This window comes from Saccostrea echinata, unplaced genomic scaffold (genome assembly GCF_033153115.1).
Source record: "Saccostrea echinata isolate AGI-Se365-2 ecotype Australia unplaced genomic scaffold, CSIRO_AGI_Sech_v1 ptg000052l, whole genome shotgun sequence".
Lineage (NCBI taxonomy): Eukaryota > Metazoa > Mollusca > Bivalvia > Ostreida > Ostreidae > Saccostrea > Saccostrea echinata.
In genome coordinates this window covers 1,087,979-1,107,500 of record NW_026889801.1, presented here as the reverse complement: position 1 = coordinate 1,107,500, position 19,522 = coordinate 1,087,979, and the positions used below count along the sequence as shown (strand labels likewise).

The 19,522-nt window shown below is 33.6% G+C and overlaps 4 protein-coding genes across 7 annotated transcripts in view; 1 reads left to right on the top strand and 3 right to left on the bottom strand.

Annotated features, from left to right (window-relative positions):
• Window positions 1-5,232, bottom strand: part of LOC133203826 (chromatin modification-related protein MEAF6-like) — an 11,364-nt gene extending 6,132 nt beyond the window's left edge. The window contains exons 1-7 of one of the 4 annotated variants that reach the window (XM_061339612.1): window positions 5,101-5,232; window positions 2,259-2,374; window positions 1,536-1,635; window positions 1,236-1,272; window positions 485-659; window positions 317-347; window positions 96-122 (exon numbers count right to left, since the gene is read on the bottom strand). In XM_061339612.1, the coding sequence (XP_061195596.1) occupies window positions 117-122; window positions 317-347; window positions 485-659; window positions 1,236-1,272; window positions 1,536-1,635; window positions 2,259-2,374; window positions 5,101-5,208 (573 nt within the window). In that variant the 5' untranslated portion in view covers window positions 5,209-5,232 and the 3' untranslated portion in view covers window positions 96-116. Of the gene's footprint in view, window positions 1-95; window positions 123-313; window positions 348-484; window positions 660-1,235; window positions 1,273-1,535; window positions 1,636-2,258; window positions 2,375-5,100 lie in introns of those variants that run through there. The other 3 variants (XM_061339611.1, XM_061339613.1, XM_061339614.1) reach the window with 3 other exon arrangements.
• LOC133204132 (xylan 1,4-beta-xylosidase-like) overlaps window positions 1-19,522 on the bottom strand; it is a 478,456-nt gene that overhangs the window by 68,503 nt on the left and 390,431 nt on the right. The window lies entirely within an intron of this gene.
• On the bottom strand, window positions 6,473-8,093 carry LOC133203908 (uncharacterized). The gene is made up of 3 exons (XM_061339706.1): window positions 7,576-8,093; window positions 7,022-7,232; window positions 6,473-6,869 (listed from the first exon to the last, which is right to left on the bottom strand). The coding sequence occupies exons 1-3, from the start codon at window positions 8,070-8,072 to the stop codon at window positions 6,714-6,716; spliced, it is 864 nt and encodes a 287-aa protein (XP_061195690.1). The 5' UTR covers window positions 8,073-8,093; the 3' UTR covers window positions 6,473-6,713.
• LOC133203891 (nucleolar MIF4G domain-containing protein 1-like) lies at window positions 9,525-19,286 on the top strand. The gene is made up of 14 exons (XM_061339688.1): window positions 9,525-9,862; window positions 11,923-12,066; window positions 12,301-12,442; window positions 12,793-12,876; window positions 13,138-13,747; window positions 14,034-14,233; window positions 14,584-14,705; window positions 14,958-15,051; window positions 15,698-15,919; window positions 16,326-16,451; window positions 17,188-17,303; window positions 17,526-17,690; window positions 18,050-18,181; window positions 18,968-19,286. Exons 1-14 carry the CDS (start codon window positions 9,635-9,637, stop codon window positions 19,259-19,261), a joined length of 2,679 nt encoding a protein of 892 aa, XP_061195672.1. The 5' UTR covers window positions 9,525-9,634; the 3' UTR covers window positions 19,262-19,286.

Here is a 19,522-nt window from a genome sequence, read left to right as displayed (position 1 = left end):
TGATAATATATGTAATATTAGCAACTAGACACCACAGAAATGAAAATATGATTTGTGAAATACAATGTTACAAAGAACCATCCATTGTTCTATACCTTTTCAGGTGTTTTCCACTCTTATTTCTGAAGTGTAAAGATTATCACATACATGTACTGTACTGTTTAAGCATTATTGAAGATGCTTTCCTTTTTTCTTAATGAGCAATACACGTTTAATACATAATGAAGACAATTATTATGGTTAAAATATACGTGTACGTAAGAACTTTTTTTTTTAATAAAGTTAACTTATATGTCATCAATTGTAATAAACTTACATCTTTTCCTCTTTTCAGTTTCACTTCAACTCTGAAAAATAAAAATAAAACCAAAATATACATATATAACATAACATAAATGGAAATAACAATTAATGTATAAACTAAAACATTTTTTTAAATGAAAATAAATTATGAGTCACTGTTTCAATAACAGAGAAATTTAACCTGTGTTTATTTTTGTTTTTATTTTTCTTGTGCCGTATAACTCCACCCCCTTTATGGAGCTTTCCTGAGTGGTTGTGACTGGACTCGTTGCTGTCCGACTGTCCATTTGTCTGTGGAGTGTTGGCACTGTTCTGATTGTTCTGCGAGTCTGGACTGGACGGGCAGTCTCGGTCACCTGTTAGAAAATCGGCAATTTAACTTTCATAATGATTAAGTCATGGTAAAATATTTTCCTTTAAAACACCAAGGGTTTATTTTAATTAGTTTCCAATCTTTGACACAAAAATTGTTAAGTTTTTATTTCATATGAGCTCTTTAAATGAAATAAACCAAATCATCAGCAAGCTTAAGTATGATTTACGATTTGTGTGCAGAGTTACTTTCCATCAATTAATGAATCACTGCATTTTCTGACATTGTTGGTATTGCACTAAACTTGTGCCTATATATACCAGTTCCTTCTTGTCTTTTTCATATTTTATTTAAATTCAACAAGTTTAAGAAAGCAACGATTCTGAAAAATACTGTACATAAATTGGCACATTCAAAATTTAGCGCAATCACTTGGTATGGAGTTGTTGGCGAAATCATGAATTAGCGCTATACATGACCGTGCCATACATTGTATTTATAAATGATTTCTTAGCGGTATTCATGAATTACGGCATCGTTGTCTGCGCCAAAGCAGCTAAAATATGAAGCCCGCTTTTTTAAGTACACATACAGTATTGTTTATGAACCATATACTTACGGTTTTTGTCAAATGTATCTACTATACCACTGACAGCCTAAAAAAAAAACAGAGTCCAGGTATATGTGCTTTTGCTTATACAGTGGAAGATTTATTAGAAAAGATTTAGTAATCTGCATTTTTTGCTATTACAATGAGGGTTTTCAAAATGAACTATGAAGGTATTTATCAAAGTACTTGATTTCAAGATAAAAATTGTACTTGCACCATTTTGATCGAATCAGAAAACCCTGTTCAGTAGAGCAAGAAGCAACACTTCAGACTCGTAGAAAATGTAAAAAAAAAAAAAAGTGAACTCACAGCAGCTGATGTGACTGAAGATTTGGAGAAGAGACGATCTGCCTCCTTGAATTTTCTGTTCCGTTTGTCTGCCTTACTGTTTGTATTCCTAGAAAAGAGGCTATGGATTGGCTGGGAATTAATAAGGGGATGAAATGAGCATGAAATGACAAAATGCATGAATAAAGCACAATACTTCACATGGAAAGATGAAATTATACCGGTAGTATAAAGAAATTGTTGACTTTGGAACAATTTACATAAATGAAAATTGTGGTGAAAATGTTTAATAGTTCATTGACTTTTAAAATGGATTACATTCATAAGACTAAAATGTACAGAGGCTGATACAAGACAGGTAAATGAATGATGGATGTAAATATGACAGGATGAACATGATTTCTACACCCTTGTCCCTGACTATCAGTAAACACATACCGCGGTACTGTATAGGGGAAGAATAACTGATGTTACTTTTCAATACATTTGTACTCTTGTTAATGTTGCACTTTACAGAAACAAATAATTTTATGGGTTAAAAGGTCATTTTAAAAACACTGAGGACATCTTTTTTATTTTTGCTAGAATGAGTTCCTCGCCGCAAATTCCCAGAGAAAAGTAATTGGAATTAAACACCTACAAATTCAACTCCTATACAGTATGTTTAGTGCTCAAGACACTGACAGACAGCTTTTAAGGAATGTAGTACATTCGTTCATTAGACAGCCTTGTATTAATTCATACTTTGTATTTGCTAAATATCTATCCCATCCCCTGATGATGTTTCCATAGAGTTGGGTATCTTCTAAATAGCTCCCTTCAAAAGCATAAATCTGTCTTTCAAGATTGGCAAGGGTATCCTGAAAAAAAAATTAAATAATAATGTAAATCTCAGTCTAAATTCTGTGGAGAGATTTCTGTACAGTGTATGAAGTGTCTGATATCTTGGCTGTAAATTAAAAAAGAAATCATGCAGCCAAATTCATATAAATTATTTTAAGGGCAGAGTTATATAGCCACAACCTGTTCACAGGGACCATCACTTGAACAAACTTGAATAAACTTGAATCCACAAATAAATTTGAATATTTGCACATTAATTTGATTTACTTTGACTATACTCTTGATTACTCCTGATTGAGAAGATTATTATTTCTTTTCTTGTTCCTAAAACAAACTTTTCAGGGCTCTCACTCCACTTTTTGGGAATGGGGCCGGGGCTGTCAAAATTGGGAAGATAGCGACCTTTAGGGAAATTCTGAGATAACCATTATACTTTATAATCATGACTTATTGGGTTTCTGGTCTAAGTTATCCACTAAATATTTCTTTTGCTATACAGAGGAATATGAAAAACAAATTTAGTTATTACATATCCAGCTGTATTTTCTTTAATTTTTGGGAGGAATGACTATTGGGAAAATTACCACATTCAACAGGGAAAAAACGTACCTATTTTGAATTGGGAATTGAGCCCATAAACGGCCCCAATTATAGACAATCACGAGCCCTGCTTTTATCCTTGTTCATATTGTTGTGCCCCTCAGTAGACCCTGGGGTCATGATTTGAAAAATTACCACTCAATTGAGATACTTGCATATTTATAATAGTAGTCTTTATGATCCTTCTGCTCTTGAAAAGATTTTCCCAATATACACTGTATATGACTATATTAAAGTTTGAAGGCATTAGTTCAAATATCCAGCCAAAACAAATCTCAGCTGAGATTACGTCTGAACGATAAGTTTTATAGCTATCGAGAAGAGGAAGACATCTCTATTTATGTCAGAGTATGTGAATATGTATGATACTTAATGAATGTATATACATGTAAATGAGTGTATATATACTAGGTATTATACATATCCTTATATCTGGTAGATTAAAACCAAAGCACCTTGTGAAATACAGAATATTAAATTGTATGCAAAATAAAGAAGGAATAGGCTAAACCTGTGTTGTGTTACATGTATTATGTTAGCAAGCGGTGCAAAGCACCATTCACACTGCGAGCTTTTCAAGCTAGGCATAGATGAAGAGAAAATTCAGACTGTGCACATTGATCCAAATGATTTTTTTTTTCACAGAAACCTTTGGACCCACAATCCTTTACAAATTGCATCTTGCCATAACTATGCTCAACAACAAAAGTTTGAATCAAAAGATAAAATCAGGATACACTTGTTTAACGGATATTGCAGAGAGATAGTAGATTAAATGTTCTTAATAGTTAAAATTTTGCACTTTTCACACTTCGTTATAAAAATGCAACTAGCATATGCCGTCATGTGACGTCACAGTCTAGACCTTCCAAATATGTGGTGTAGCTGTAAAGTCAGATCTCAGTAATTAGTGAATAGACATTCAGTAATACACAACTGCACTCGCCCTAACCTCAGTAAGATTCGTAGAAACTAAAAATTTTGTACTGTCGTGACATCTCTTAAGAATCTCAGACCAAATGTGATTCAGGAAATCTTGACTGAACTTCAACTGCTTGTTACAATTAAAATGGGTTGAATTGAATCCCCTGCCACTTCAGCTTTCCTATTTTGATACCCTTTTAACTCCCTATCATTATAAACAGGTCTAGTACAATCAGTACATTTAGCTACATAGCTAAAATTACCTACCGTAGCTTTATTTACCTACCTCAGGTAGCTTTATTTAGCTATTTCAAGGCAACTTTTCATAATAATGTTTTTTAATTTAAAAAGACAAAAAGTCGCAAGTAAATGACAACTAATATTTATTCTAGGTATTATTTAAAAAGCAATCTAAAGCAGAGATAGTTTTAACATAGCTGCGTTTGAACATTTTTAAGGAAAATATGTATTTCCATTGTTTGAGTAACTGTACACCACCTTGTGTGCGATGAGGCATGGATAAGTATGATTACTTCACATTGTGCTCATGTTAACCAAAACTGGTTTCTTTGTTATTTCACTCAAGAAGTAACTGTTAGGTCACAAATTAACTGTTGGATATAGCCCCAAAACTTCTAGAACTTTGACTGCAATTGCGCAGAAAAAGACACATTTCCAAGGGTGATTTTTTTATGAATTGTTTTCAGATGAGTTCAAAGTAGAAAATTGTCACTGCATCAAACTGCAATTTTCTGCACTTTCTGGGAAAAATGCTAATTTAAGAAATAAGTTTGATTTAGTAGCTAAATGAAGCTACTTCAGGTAGGTAAATAAAGCTATGCAGGTAATTCAAGCTACGTAGCTAAATCTAGTGATTGTACCAGACCTGATAAAACATTAGAGACGTCAGTACAAATCTTATAGTCTCGAAATCTGATGATGAGATTAAAGTTCGCAGCGTCAACAAATTAGATTTTGAAAACAATTAATGTTTTACAAGCCTTCACATAATGACTACAATCAACGTAAATTTATGAACATGACAACCATATTTCCGTTTGCACCCCACACAGTTAGACAAAAATTGTTTTACCCGCCATTTATACTCGTCATAACAGCGTCATAGCACAATATTTTCGTTAACATTTGACACAGATCATGTCTAAACCCAAGTGGCTAGTTAGAAACAGATAGAATAACTTGTATGAATAACAAATACCGCTATTTCGGTCCTTCTTCGTACTAATTCATTCAGTTCTTCTCTTGTGTTTATCATCGACGACTTCTGGGTACTCATTTTCACCAGAAATGTGAACTGTTCTTTCATTGGTTAACACAACTTTTAGTTTTTGTGAGACATTGAACCCGATCTGTATGTACATTCGCTTTTGGATGAAAGTACTGATAATACTCAAACACCTTAATACACGACATAACACCTTGATCACTGAATACCTATATAAATGAAGTTTTCTTTATCTAATAATATGTATTATATTCATTTGTTTTAATATAATTAGCATAGGTAACAGAGTGAACATTTCTTTTATAAGTACTGATTTGATTTTTATGTCCCAGTAATCGAAAATTCGGGGACATATAGTTTTTGCCCTGTCCGTCTGTCTGTCTAGCTGTTTGTCCGCAAAATCTTTAACATTGCCCTTAACTTTTGATTGGTTGAAGCTATGACTGTCATATTTCACATGTGTATTCCTTGTGACAAGTCCTTTCTTTGGGTACCATCATATTTGACCTTGACCATGGAGTTTGTCCCAGTTTTGCAAAATTTTACATAACTTTAAACCTTGGCCATAACTTTTGAACGGTTGGTGTTAGGACTTTTATACTTCACATGTGTATTCCTTGTGACAAGACCTTTCTTTGGATACCAACATCTTTTACCCTTTGACCTTGACCTAGGAGTTTGACTTACTTTTGGAAAACTTTAACCATGGTCATACCTTTTGAACAATTGATGCTAGGGCTTTCATACTTCACATGTGTATATCTTGTGAGAAGGCCTTTCCTTGGGCACCATTAATTTTGACCATTTGACCTTGATGTTTGACTTACTTTTGGAAAACTTTAACATTTTCCACATCTATTCAATGGTTGCAGCTAGGGCTATCATATTTCACAGGTACAGCATATTCTTCGAGACAAGACCTTACTTTGGGTACCAACATATTTGATTTGCATTTGAGAAATTTTAACCTTCGCTATAAGTTGCCATACGGGGACATCAGTGTTTCACAAACACATCTTCATTATGTATATATTTATAATACTTCTTTCTTGGCCGTAGGAACCAAAGGTGAAGGGTCGTGCTCCCTCTTAATAATTTTGCCGAGATCTTTAACCCAAGCTGCACCATATTTATTAAATGTCAATTGTCTCGTACACTGGTCGTGAATGTTGACAAACAAATGGCAATTTAAAAAAAAACAGACAATAAATTGACTAAATGTTTGGTTTTGTTAGAAGAGTCACTGGACAAATACCGTAGGAATTGAGTATTCCATACGAAAGTTTTATATATATATATATATATATATATATATATATATATATATATATATAGACACACTAAATCAATTTGCATAAATTTATTGAATATAAAGAAAAATATAGCGAGTAGAACATTGATCATCTGAATTTAAAAACACTGATGAAAGAAATACATATTATATGTATGCAACTTAAACAAAAGCTGAATCAAATACTATACACATGTAATTACATAATGTTCAGAGTTTTGTTTTTATTTCTATTTTGTTATTGTTTAAACGACAAAAATCATGCACTATTGTCAAAGAGACCTTGGATCAGATCTTAATTTCCCTCGTTTCCCGAATCCGATTCAGATTGGTAACTCCCATCCTCTTCTTCCTCGTTATTTGATTGGTCCGTGTTCATCAACGAGTTAACACCACGTGATCGAGTAATATTAGTGAATTTCGATCGTACATTCTTGCGCCCCCTCCTTGCCTAGATATGAAAATTTTAAACATGCCTTTTATTTCTCAATAAAAATGAAGCAATATGATTCGAGAAGAAAATGCTAAAAGAATGCCATAAATTGTAATATTAAGTTTATGCTACATGTAATTCCACATCATAATGTGATTTAATAACGTTACCGTGACGATATCAAACATCCGCATCTTCTCCATATAGAATTCATTTCCAAGCAAATCTGTTGGTCGTACTTCTGCAGTTGCAGGAAGATTTACTAGGAAAATGATGTGGACATTTTGAGGACCAATGACATTTAACCATGGAGGCCCTCGGTCCAAATCACCATGATCTGTAGATACTTCATTTGGATCTTGCACTGGAGTTGCTGAGGGCCTTGAAAAAAAAATTGAAATAGATATAGAATTCATATAGTGGCATCAAATAATTTGAGAAGGAATATAGACATAAACCTCTTCAAATTAAGGTCCATATCCCCTCTGTGATCAATAATTAAAATTTTTGCGATAACCAATACTTAAGATTTTCCAAAAGAAATCTTATACCGGTAAGTACGATCACAATTTCAGCGTACCTGGTGAGACAAAATGTGACAGAAATTGGTTAAATAACTAAACAATTATGGGAATAGATTATAGTCATTTATCGTAGTGAGAGTTATCTCTCTTTTCAAAGGATCAATCAACCTTAAAGAAAATTTAATTTTGATAAAGCTAACCTGGATTTAGTAAGGTTTGTTCTGCGCCGCTGCATTGCACTGAGAGAAATGAGAGCGGGAAGTATGGGATCAACACAATTAAGCCAAAGCGAGGCGGGGAGCTCGTCAATTATTGGTTCATTGGCATCCATTTCTAGAGCAACTTTGCGTACGCCAGGGGTGGCAAAAACGTCATCCCATCTGGATCTTCCGTAAGACCTGTATCTTAGCCTCCTATAATGTTGTAGTTCATCATCCCGAATCCCTACACAAATATTGAGGGCTGGGTGGTCACTTGACCCTGGAACAAGCAAGTCCTCTTCTGCGAGTGCGTCAACGAAGTTTTTTGAGATTGGGCATGTTGGGGGAGTCTGATTAGATCCGCCAGAGGAACGAAAGCGTTTAAGAAACTTGAATCGAAATCGGCGCGCCTGATCATTCTGTCTGCTTTGACTACTTTGGCGTCTGGATCCAAACCAGTGGCCAAAACTGAGCGCACCATTTCCAAATATCCCCATTCTATGGATCTTTCATGTTAACAATCTATAAGAATTCAAAGAATTTTTACATAAATATTAAGAAAAATAAGAAAATCAATGTAAGATTGTATTTGGATAGTGATACGTACATAATCTTGAATCAAAAGTAATTCTCAAATATACCGGTAATATATACATGTACTTTGATAAGTTGAACATACATGTACATGAATATTTTACATCTAAAAAATGTGTGTCTTTTTTAAGTAAGACATTTTCCCTCCCTAAACATATAGCTTCAAATCATATTCAAGATAATAAAGAACAATAAACTCTCCGAGAAAATAATAAAATCTTCCTCTTATTTGTATACGTAGCTAATTCGATTAACTTGTGGAGATAAATATGCAATTAGTTCACTTTTTTACATGATAACAATTTTTACACGTCAACAATCACATATATCCTTAAAATATTTTGTTAATTTCTACTGTGTTTATAGTGCTACTTACCCAAGGATATAAGCCATTATTTTTGAAGTCATAATCACATAACGTGAGCTATTCATTATGACGTAAATTGCTTATGACGTAATATTATCGGTACACACGCACGCACTTTTAAATTCGGAGAAAGAACGATGTTCGTCTTTGTTCCTGTTCAGCGACACTTGAAAGACTCAAAGGCTCTGGCTGCTATGATTGATTATGCACATGTGTGCAAAGTATCATTTCCCCACAATCTTATTACCCCTCCCCCGCATACAAAATATTTTTTTTAATTTTTTTACAATATATAACATCAAAGCGGAGAGAGTACGACCTTGAGCTGTACAAATTAAACTCAGAAAGAAAGATTCATCTTATCAAAAAATTCACCAAATAAACTTTTAATTCTGAGCCGAGTAAGAGACAGCATGTAGACACTTAAATTGTTTCTGCAAAAAAAAAAAAAAAAAAAAAATTGAACTCTAAAACATTTATTACAGAAATAATTCAGTGCCTGTGGCATGCAAATCCCAAATTGGCAAAATTCTTTTTTTTTTTTTTTTTTTTTTTTTTGATTTAGAACCAGCAAAATAATTTTTTAAAATATGTCAATTAAGACGGATGGGGAGTCATAAGTTTGACGGATGGACGGTACGTGACAACAAGAATAAAGTCGACTTTCTAACAGGCACTTGGGGGCTGCCCCTTTTCATTTTTTTTTTAAAATCTCGGATCACCTTTTTCCTATTTTTGTGACTATAGGCTGTTTTTAAATATATCATTTTCGACTGATATATAAACATGACAAAGTCGAAAACGATATATATTTAAAATCAACTAGTCTATAGAGACAAAAGGGTTACATTATCGATAACATGTACATGTAGTGCATATTAGGATACAAAAATAGAGGAAAAGTGTGTCGATTCGAGATTTAAAAAGAATGAAGGAGGAGGGGGGGGGGTTCCAGTCCTTTCATCGGGATCGACATATAAACCAATATGGCTGCGCCCATGTGAGAAGACGTGAATTCACTAAACATGCTGATATCAAACGTGTTTATCGAATATTCAGTGTTTCTTTTTTAAATATTAAGCAATTTTGTGAATAACAATGAGTAACAGGAAGCGAACAGCATTCACTCTAAAGTGTAAAGCCAAAGAAGCCCCTGCATTAAAAAAATATCGTGGAGATGTGTTAAGTTTCGCGAAGAATATTGATGATTCGGATAAACACCGATCTTTGATCAAAACAGACATATTGTATTCAAGAAAACAAAGGAGGAAGGACGAGAGAAAACTGAAAAAAGCTCGAAAACATGCATATCGATGTGGGAGAGTGGTAATTTGGTTTGAAACTTTAATTTGACATTATCTACATCTCATACGTGAGATGGATACTAACCATTATATAACCTATCCTTTATCCACGGGCATACTTTATCAATAGCACTTCCGGTTTTGACATAATCCCTTGCTTCAAGATGTCAATTTATCGAAACTTCTTTGTATGAAAGTTCTTGCATTATAAAATAAAATAATGAGCAAAAATGTTCACTAAAAACAAGAAAATATTCATTTTACCTCAATGTTATGTCAAATTTCATCATGTATTGTACTGGCTACTGCGATGACGATTTTAACACCCCCTCCTCCCCCCTCCCCCTCAAATGTTCTTCAATGGTCTCCATAAATCATTCTCACAAGTAATGATAAGTAATGTTGGTAAAAGATTCCTTTGACTATGCAGGAAAGTCTAGCCCCTTTTAACAATGCTTTCTTACATAGTTAGATATACTCTCTGTAAGTATATACATCTTACCATGGATCTGCAAGAACAAGAAGCCGTATCTCCATACACAGAATCAGAATAGGATTTGTGATTCCTCTGTCCTCATTCTTGTGGAATTACAACTTCCAATCAAAAGTTCATATGAAATAAATCTCCTAAAGATTATCACATATGTTATAAAAGATGCAGCAAATACTCCATATTTTGTATTCTTACTGCATGTCAATTTCAACAGGAGGACATCATCAATTTTTGTGTCATTGATTTGGGCAGTTATCAATCAACATAATTGAACTTGGGTTATCTCAAAGTTTTGTCAAAAATTAAAATCGTATGAGATAATAGATCATTTATAATTGTGTGATTTTATATCTGCTTAGTCTAACTCATTGAAGTGGTGTATATTGACTCAACAAGCCTCACAAATATACACCATTGCAATGAATTAGATAAAGCAAATATAAGATCACACAATATTGATATTCCCTATATCTCTCAAAGTTTCTTAAACATTTTTCATAATCATAATAATCTGGTACAGTGTAGCTAATAGAAAAATATCAGTTACCTGTGGTCACATCCAGCTATAATACTAGATATTGGGTTGTATTTTTGATGCTCTGCTATACGTCAATCAGTGAGTTTCCTTATAGATCTACTTGAAACAAATATATATTTTAAATTATCTGTAAGAGTTACTAAGCAAATGCAAAGGGAGACAATTCCAAGCCACCAAAATATGCAGTTCAATAAATAACGCCCTTACCACTGTCATTGGCAATAAACTGTGCTTCTTTCCAACTGCTCCACCCCAGTTCTTCTGTTTCTCTCTACAGTGCACCTCCAGGTGTTCTTTGGCCTTCCTTACTTTCTCTTTCCTTCCAGAGCCCATGTTAAAGCAGTTCTGATGTTTGAACTGGTGTCTCTTTGAAGAATAATGGCCTATCCATTTCCATTTTCTCACTTTGATTGTTGTGGATAGTGGGATGGGTCTTGTTCTTTTATGTAATTTTGTGGATTTGAGATCCTATCTGGCCAGTGTATCTTCAAGATTCTCAGAAGGCATTTTCTGTGGAATGTGTCTAGCCTTTCATCATCTTTCTAGGTGGTTCTCCAGAGCTTGGAACAATACAGCAATACAGATATAACAATTGTGTTGAAGATTCTTTGGTTGGTTCTTGTGCTGACTTCCATACTTGGTTCAGAGATTTTAAAAAAAAAAGACACCTGTGGCTAAGCCTAGCCTTCTTATGTCTGCTTCTGTTCCTCCTGTCTTGTCTTTTTTAGCACCCAGGTAAAGGAAAGTATCAACATCTTCTGCTCCTTTGCTATTCAGACTGATATGCTTCTCATGCTTTATTTAAAGTACAGATGGTGCTATTGCCTTCAACTGTACATAAATAGAACCTACTGAACTCCTATACTGTATAGGTTACTTCAGAACATTGGCGAATATGATGAAGCAGCATTTAAATAGCTTGATCTCTGAAATCAAATGAAGTGAATGGTTGATCCAGAACATAAGTATAATCCTACATTTATTGAGATTTTATACTTTCTCTTATGAATTATACATTAAATTATTACATCATCATATTTCTGTTGTTCAGCTTCCAGATATGCAGACATGGACTAAATCTAAGGAAGATGCTGTTAAAACAGACACAAAGAAGAAGTCACTTCAAAAACTCAAAGAAAAGAAAAAGAAACAAAAAGCTAGAATGAAAGAAGTGAAGAAGATGAAAGAAAAAGAAGTAAGTTTTGAAGAAGAAAGGAATAAATGAGAAAAGAGAAAGGAATAGAATATACATATAATTACTGCTAAGACCTTGAGATTCGTTGAATGTTAATTCAGGATCCTTATCTTGATTACTATATTTTTAGTACCGGGTAATTCAGAGTATTCTTTCTATATAAGATTCTGAAAAAAATTAAGATATAAGACTAACTTATCTTTGAGATAATTGATTAATCTGTTTAATTTACAGGAAATAGACAACAGAAAGCAGCAGTTGATGGAGGACAATAAGAAGGAAGACAGAATGTTAAAACAACTGGAGAAGAACCTACATCTCAACAAAAGGAAGAGCAAAAATCTTCCACAGGCCTTTGTCAATGATGGACTAGATTGTATCCTTATATTTTAACGGGGGGTTGGGGGGGGGGGGTATTGGTTTTAATTTCCTCATGACAAACTTTTAAAGAGGATGAAGACGTTAATTTTTTATAACATGCAAAGTGTTTGTAGGGATATTCAATGAAATATATAATTTAAAGTTTAATTGTCAGATAACAAAAATTTGAAATTTATACGTATGTAAAGAAAGATATTGTTTTGGATGTAGCATGGTGTCAAAAAATAATTACTATAAATTATATAAATGAACATGTATGTACAATTTATTGTTAATGAATGTTATACATGTACAAATATATATATGTGTGATGATGTTAGAAACTGAAGCCTTAACACAGTACAGTTTTACTGGATGCACTGGACAAATCTCCTGAAGATATGGAGGAGGAAGACTATTCAGATGAAGAAGAACACAAAAAAAGAAAAGGTATAATAAGACTGATTTGAAATGAAAGTCCCTGGCACACAAAAATGTACACACATACTGTATATGCAAAATCTTTCTGTGAAGTCATTTCATAGTTTTTTAAAAGTCTTCTCAAAAAGTGTACAGAAAATTCTGTATCACAGTATTTATTTAACGAGCAATATCCTAGTCATAGACCAAAAAAAGGGCTTACCAGGAGATGTAGCTTTGATGACGCATATTTAAAGGCATAAAAATTTCGATTTTTCTTCTATCATATAGACAGGGACAATGAAGATTCAGAACAGGAAATGGATAGTGATTTGGATGAAGAAGAATACATGGAAGATGAGAGTGATGAAGGTGAGGAGGAGGATGAAGAAGACTATGACTTCAGTGATGAAGATGAGGAATCAGATTCTGATGATCATCATCAAACAGTTGATGTAATATCAGAAAAATCAGCTGATGTCAAATCCATTCTTAAATCTACCAGCGATGATAGGCTACAGAAACAGGTGAAATTTAAAACAGTGACAGAAGAAAATGCAGTAAAAAAAGACAAAAAGAAAAAGGAATCCAAAAAAGTGAAGAAGAAAGATGTAACATTTGATGATGATGATGATGATGTTGATGAAGCTGAGGAGGAGGATGGAAGTGAGGAAGAGAAGGAAGGAGAGAAATCTGATGAAAGTAGTGATGAAAATATTGAGGACACTGAAGTTACTGAGGACATATATGGTAGGTTAAGAGACAAAGAGGGGAACATCGTTAAGAGTTCTGGGCAGTCAGGGAAGTATATTCCCCCAGGGAAGAGGATGCAGATCAGTGACGAGAAGAAGAAATTTCAGTTGGAGAGATTGCAGAAGCAGCTCAAGGGACTTGTTAACAGGTACAAAATGTTAAATATGCATGGTCAGAGCTAAGAAAAATGATTTTTTTTTAAATGTTAATGTACAGTAACAGGTACATCTCTTTTGTTTTTGGATGGCCCTTCATAGTTATGAAGCTTTAGATCCTAGATTAGCTCTAAATCCTATCAGTAACTTACTAGACAAAAAAGTCAATTCTTGTATGTACATGTATTTAGTGTGTAGTCATTATTTATGTGTACAGTTTAGTATTCTTACAGCAGAAATTAAGAAAAGATCGATTGATTCATATGCCTTTTTTTATAGGGCCAGTGAAGCAAACATGTCACAGATCTTTTCTCAGATAGAGGCTGTTTATCGTAGCAACAGTAGGGCAGAGGTCACAGAGGCTCTGTCTGCCATTGTGATTGGTGCTTGTGTATCTGTTACCATGACACCAGAAAGACTTGCCATGGAAATGATGTTGCTCATCACAATTCTCCATGGCAACATTGGGACAGAAGTAGGTGAGTTGATTTTAGTGGAAGATATTCAAAAGGGCCAATCCTTAAGTTATTTAATCTTGTTTTGCTTCTTATAATAGAGTGGTTAACCAGTCAGTTTTTTTTATATTTTCATGTTAGAATTTCAAGAATATGATGTGTGAAGGTTGCTACATACCTACTGCAATTAAGACAACACCCAATGGTCTCATGTTTTCTTCACCTTTAAAGTTGAAAATTCGAGAACTGATTTATAGATAGGCTTAGAAAAGCAACAGTTATTTGTACAGCCACAGTAGCAAAGAATATTGTGTTAGATCCTATGTTTGAACAAGATGGCAAAATAAATGTTTCCAGTTCTGTTTTGTCCATAGGAGCCATGTTTCTTCAGACCTTGGCCCAGAAATATAAATTAGTATGTAACCATGGAAACAGATTGGAGGACAAATCCCTTGACAACACTGTGATGCTGTTTGGTTTCCTTTATACATTTAAGGTAGAGTACCCACACCAAAAAGATGTACCAAAATACAATGTACATGCAATCATATTACTGAGTCTTTTCAAGCATTAGGTCAAGTAATAGAATTACAGAAATTCACAATTACATGTGCATGTAAATGTAAAAATTAGTTAAAAAGTCAATCAATTCTTATTGTTGCAATTCTTTGTGTCAAAAATAATCATATTGACCCCAATCATTTTGTTACATATGCAACATTTGTTTTGTTTTACTTGGAATCAATAGGTTGTGGACAGTGTTTTAATATTTGGAATTATTGAGGATCTGGTGAAGTCATTTCAAGAAAAAGATATTCAGATTATACTCATGCTTCTTAAGAGTAAGTCTTGTTTATGTTATACCGTATAGTTGTTGACTTTTTAGGAAGGAGACAACTCAAACTGTCTGGTCAGAATATGCTTTAACCTTGCAATTTGTATGTCCTCCTCTGATATATAATGAACAGTTATCAATCGAAAAAAATCTACAAACAATACAAATCTGTGAACAGAGCTTAACATGGAGCACTGGAAATTCCAAAGGTGGGATCAGGTTCCTAGGAGGAATAAGCATCCCCTGTTGATTTGTCAGACCCATTGAAACTGGATTGCTTTTAATTGTTGGTAACATTACAGTGGTGTTATCTCCCTTTGAAGTGATCTTTCTAGAGCATGGACTCCTTGTGATCAAAATTCATGGGGAGACATCTCAAATTTTCACTGTAGACATGTCCTGTTTTCAACCAGTAGAATTTCTCTCTTGATTAGATGGATATAAACATGACAAAAATATTGCAGATAAGAATCAGTTCTAACCAGACTCATTCAAAGCTCTGGCGGTCCATATACAAACCAATTTCAAGGAGTAAAAGACAATTACTCATGCACATTGAACAAATTTCAGTGTAAGTACCAATATGCTAAAATTTTAAAAGTTCCTGTACATTCATCAAACATAATCCATAGTAATATTCTCTTCTTCCCTAGATGTTGGCTTTACCCTGAGAAAAGACAACCCTAATGGTCTAAAGGAGGTTATCTTAGAGATTCAGTCAGCGGCCAAATCTCTGGAAGGGGAACAGTCGTCCCATGTCAAATACATGCTGGAGGTCATTATGGCTATAAAGAACAACAACATGAGGAAAATACCCAACTACGATCCAGAGCACCAGGAACATCTCAAAAAAGTGGCCAGGGGAATACTGAGAGGTAAATTATAAAAACAGTGGGTGAGCAGAGCTCAGCATTAATGAAATATACTGAGATTTTCAATTATACAGGTATATATAGTGAAGATGAGGAGTTAATGTGTATTGTAGGTAGTCATGTTTATTATGTTTCACATATTATGTATTATTAAGTTTAGTCTATTTTGAAATAAAATTTTTATGTACATCTATGTATGCTTTGTATGGAAATGTTATCCACATATTTGTCAAATGAAGAAGCACATCACTAGCTTCCAAATACATGTAAATTGAAGAATTAAGTTACAGTGTGTTAGTTAGATATACATGTACATGTAGCATACACTGTAATTTCATGCCTGTCACATATACAATACATGTATATATTTTTGGTACATGAGACACTATAAGGTGTTGTCTGTTGAAAGGAAGCACACTTGGAGAAGGCATGCTACACATCAGTCTAAAGGACCTAATGAATGCAGAGGAGCGGGGCAGATGGTGGTTGGTGGGGTCAGCATGGGAGGGACCCACGGAGGACACAAAACCTGCAGGTCAGTAGAGGGGGGTTGATGGAAGCTTGCTTCTTCACTACACATGAAATTTATGAATGAAAAAAAAAAAACTTTTGAGAAATAAAGTAAATTAGGAAGAGCCATCTAGATTACCCTGGTACTTGTATGTTTTTTGGGGGGCATATCATCATTTAGAAAGTAGGATGTTTGAATATAGCATGTTCAATTTTACTTTCTTGTCTGAGATTTCAAATCTAATTTGGGAGACTTCCCCTGCTAGGGATTTGGACTTGATTGCTTGTTTTATGGCAAGATTACTAAAATGATGAAAAATGTGGCTAATTTTGTGCAAAACTATTATCCAATTGACTCTCAACAATTGATGACATTGGACTTTAATATGGGATAGTTTTATATTTGTAGTTCTTCAAACTCGAATTTTTATCAAAGACCAGAAGAGCTTATGCAATGGTTATCCATCTTTCTGTAAACATTTTTTTTTTCAAAACAGGTTTAGTTTGATTTTAAGAAAATTTGGTACAAGTTTAGAAAACATCAATATATTATACATGTAATTCTGCAAATGTAAAACAAAAAGTGTTTTTAGTCCACTGCAACTTTCCTCTTCAATTTTATAAGTGCAAACCTATTTACATGTAGCTTAATAGTCTCATGAGAGGCTTTTGGGTTTGATATTAACACAGTACACGTTCTATTAACAGTATACAATTTTTTGAATAATACAAATGACTGTAGAACTCCTTTCCTGTTGTAGTCAAGATGGAGTCAATTGTTGGAGATGTCAGCGCCCAGCTGCTGGAGTTGGCACGGAAACAAAGAATGAACACTGACATCAGGAAGAACATTTTCTGCATCATCATGTCTAGTCAGGTCAGTATCTTCAGAGTCTTCATCCTCTGTCACAGAATATTAACTCGCTTCTACCATTAGTCTGCAATGCAACTTTCATGCTGCTTTTTATGCCACATATACTGTTTGTTGTTACATTAAAATTTTATGTATCTGGTAATATTACCACAAAGAAGAATCATTAATTATTTGTTTAGAGTGAATTTTTAATTGATGAATATTTTATATTCATATATTCTGTAGGATTACATTGATGCATTTGATAAGTTGTTGCGTCTGGGGTTGAAAAACCAGCAGGAAAGGGAGATAATCCACATCATCGTAGATTTGTGTCTACAGGAGAAGAGTTTTAACCCCTTCTATATGTTACTGCTACAGAAGTTCTGTCTGTATCACAGGAGATTCCAGGTCAGCCACCTCTGTATACATTATATTATTTTGAAAATTGATAAAAATTTCCAGTCATGTTATTCTAGGTTCAGTAGATACATGTAGAAGGTCCATTGTTGAAGCACAACTTGTCTTATTGAGTTGGATGTTTTAACATGATGCCAATATTTAATCTGATTTCTCAGTATTTCCTCTTGAATTAGTTCAATTGCAATTTTAAAATTATGATACAAATATAAAGTCTGTAAATAGGTTTTAACTACTGGTATACAGTGTAAATGTATTTACATACACCCTTTAAATATTAATGTTTGGTTTACTTTTTGTTCCATAGTATCTTAAATCATAACATGCATTCATTTGAATTTATTTTGCAGATGTCAACCCAGTTTTTAATGTGGGACAAGTTTAAGGACATGAAGAAGTTATCTCAGTTACAGAGAGAGCATCTCAGTCAGCTCTTATCTCAGTTACTCTCTACCAAAGCCATGTCGCTATCTGTCCTAAAGGTAAAACAACTCACCCTCAGTTTGTCTTTCAAAAGTTCTTCTAGTTAACAAGCATGTGCAATTTACCAGAAGACAAGTATTAGATCTTGAGGGAGATATGAAGAGTTATTCAGCTAAGGAATATTATATTCCCTGAGGGCTCTGCCCGAGGGGAATATGATTTTTCCTTATATAAATAACTCTTCATATCTCTTTCTTGATCATGTATAAATAAATTGTTTATTACATTTTGTATAGTTCAGATCAAGCCAGAATTTTGAAAATCAGCACAAGCTTTCAAATTCAGCCCTGCTCAATGTCCAAATCACTTTCAATTAAAAAAAAGCATCTGAATACTGCAAGTTCTGAGTTTTCTTAAGTGTTCTGAAGAGTCCATTGATGTAACACTTTTATAGAGTTATTGCAATGAGGTATAATTTATGAAATATTCAGGTGGTTGCATTTTTCAAAAAGATAATAACTTATCCATTATCATCAAGTATAGACATGTACATGTACATTCATGTATGTACCTGTAGTTGTGTTTTTCAGTAAAACATAATCATTATGGCTGTTTTAAAAATGCTATCACTTTTCAGTCCTGTCAAAATGTACAGTAGTACAAGCTTGTAGCGAACACACCTATAAGGAATTTACATCCACAGTGAAGTGATTTTCCTTGCTGGTGGTTTTGAAACATGAAATTAAGGGATATCACAAATTATATTTATAACAAAGGAAAACTGTTCTTCCCTAGCATTTCGATATAAATATGTTTTACTATACATGTATGTATTAATGTTTTAGGTGGTAGAATTTGGCACACTTGGTGTACACATGCTGAGATTCCTCAAACAGCTGATACAGAGTGTTCTGCTGGATAATCCGGAGGATGTCACTAAATCCGTGTTCCAGAGGATAGCTCCATTATCCAAACTTCACCATTTACATGAGGGACTCAAGTTATTCATGCAGCATTTCTTACTGAGGAAAAAATCTAAGGATGTGAGAGACACTCCTTTATTGAGGGAACGAATAGACATGGCAGTGAAAGTTTTGTCAAGTAGTTTACATCACTCTCAGTCAGAATTTGATGACTGATGTTACGAGATAAATTAAATATGAAATAAATTTTAGATGAAATCTTTTTATCTTTTTGGTTTTTTCAACCTGCGGCCTTTTTCACAAAAATCTTATATGACTATTAAAGAAAAAAATCTTCCCATTCTACAGCAAGTATCTAACTGTCGTAGGTCATAAAAAAATTTATTTCTATTACATTTATGTTACATTGTAAATAACCTTTTAGAAAAAATATCTTTATTTAACAAAAAAATTACAAAGCTGTTTAATTTTTAACTT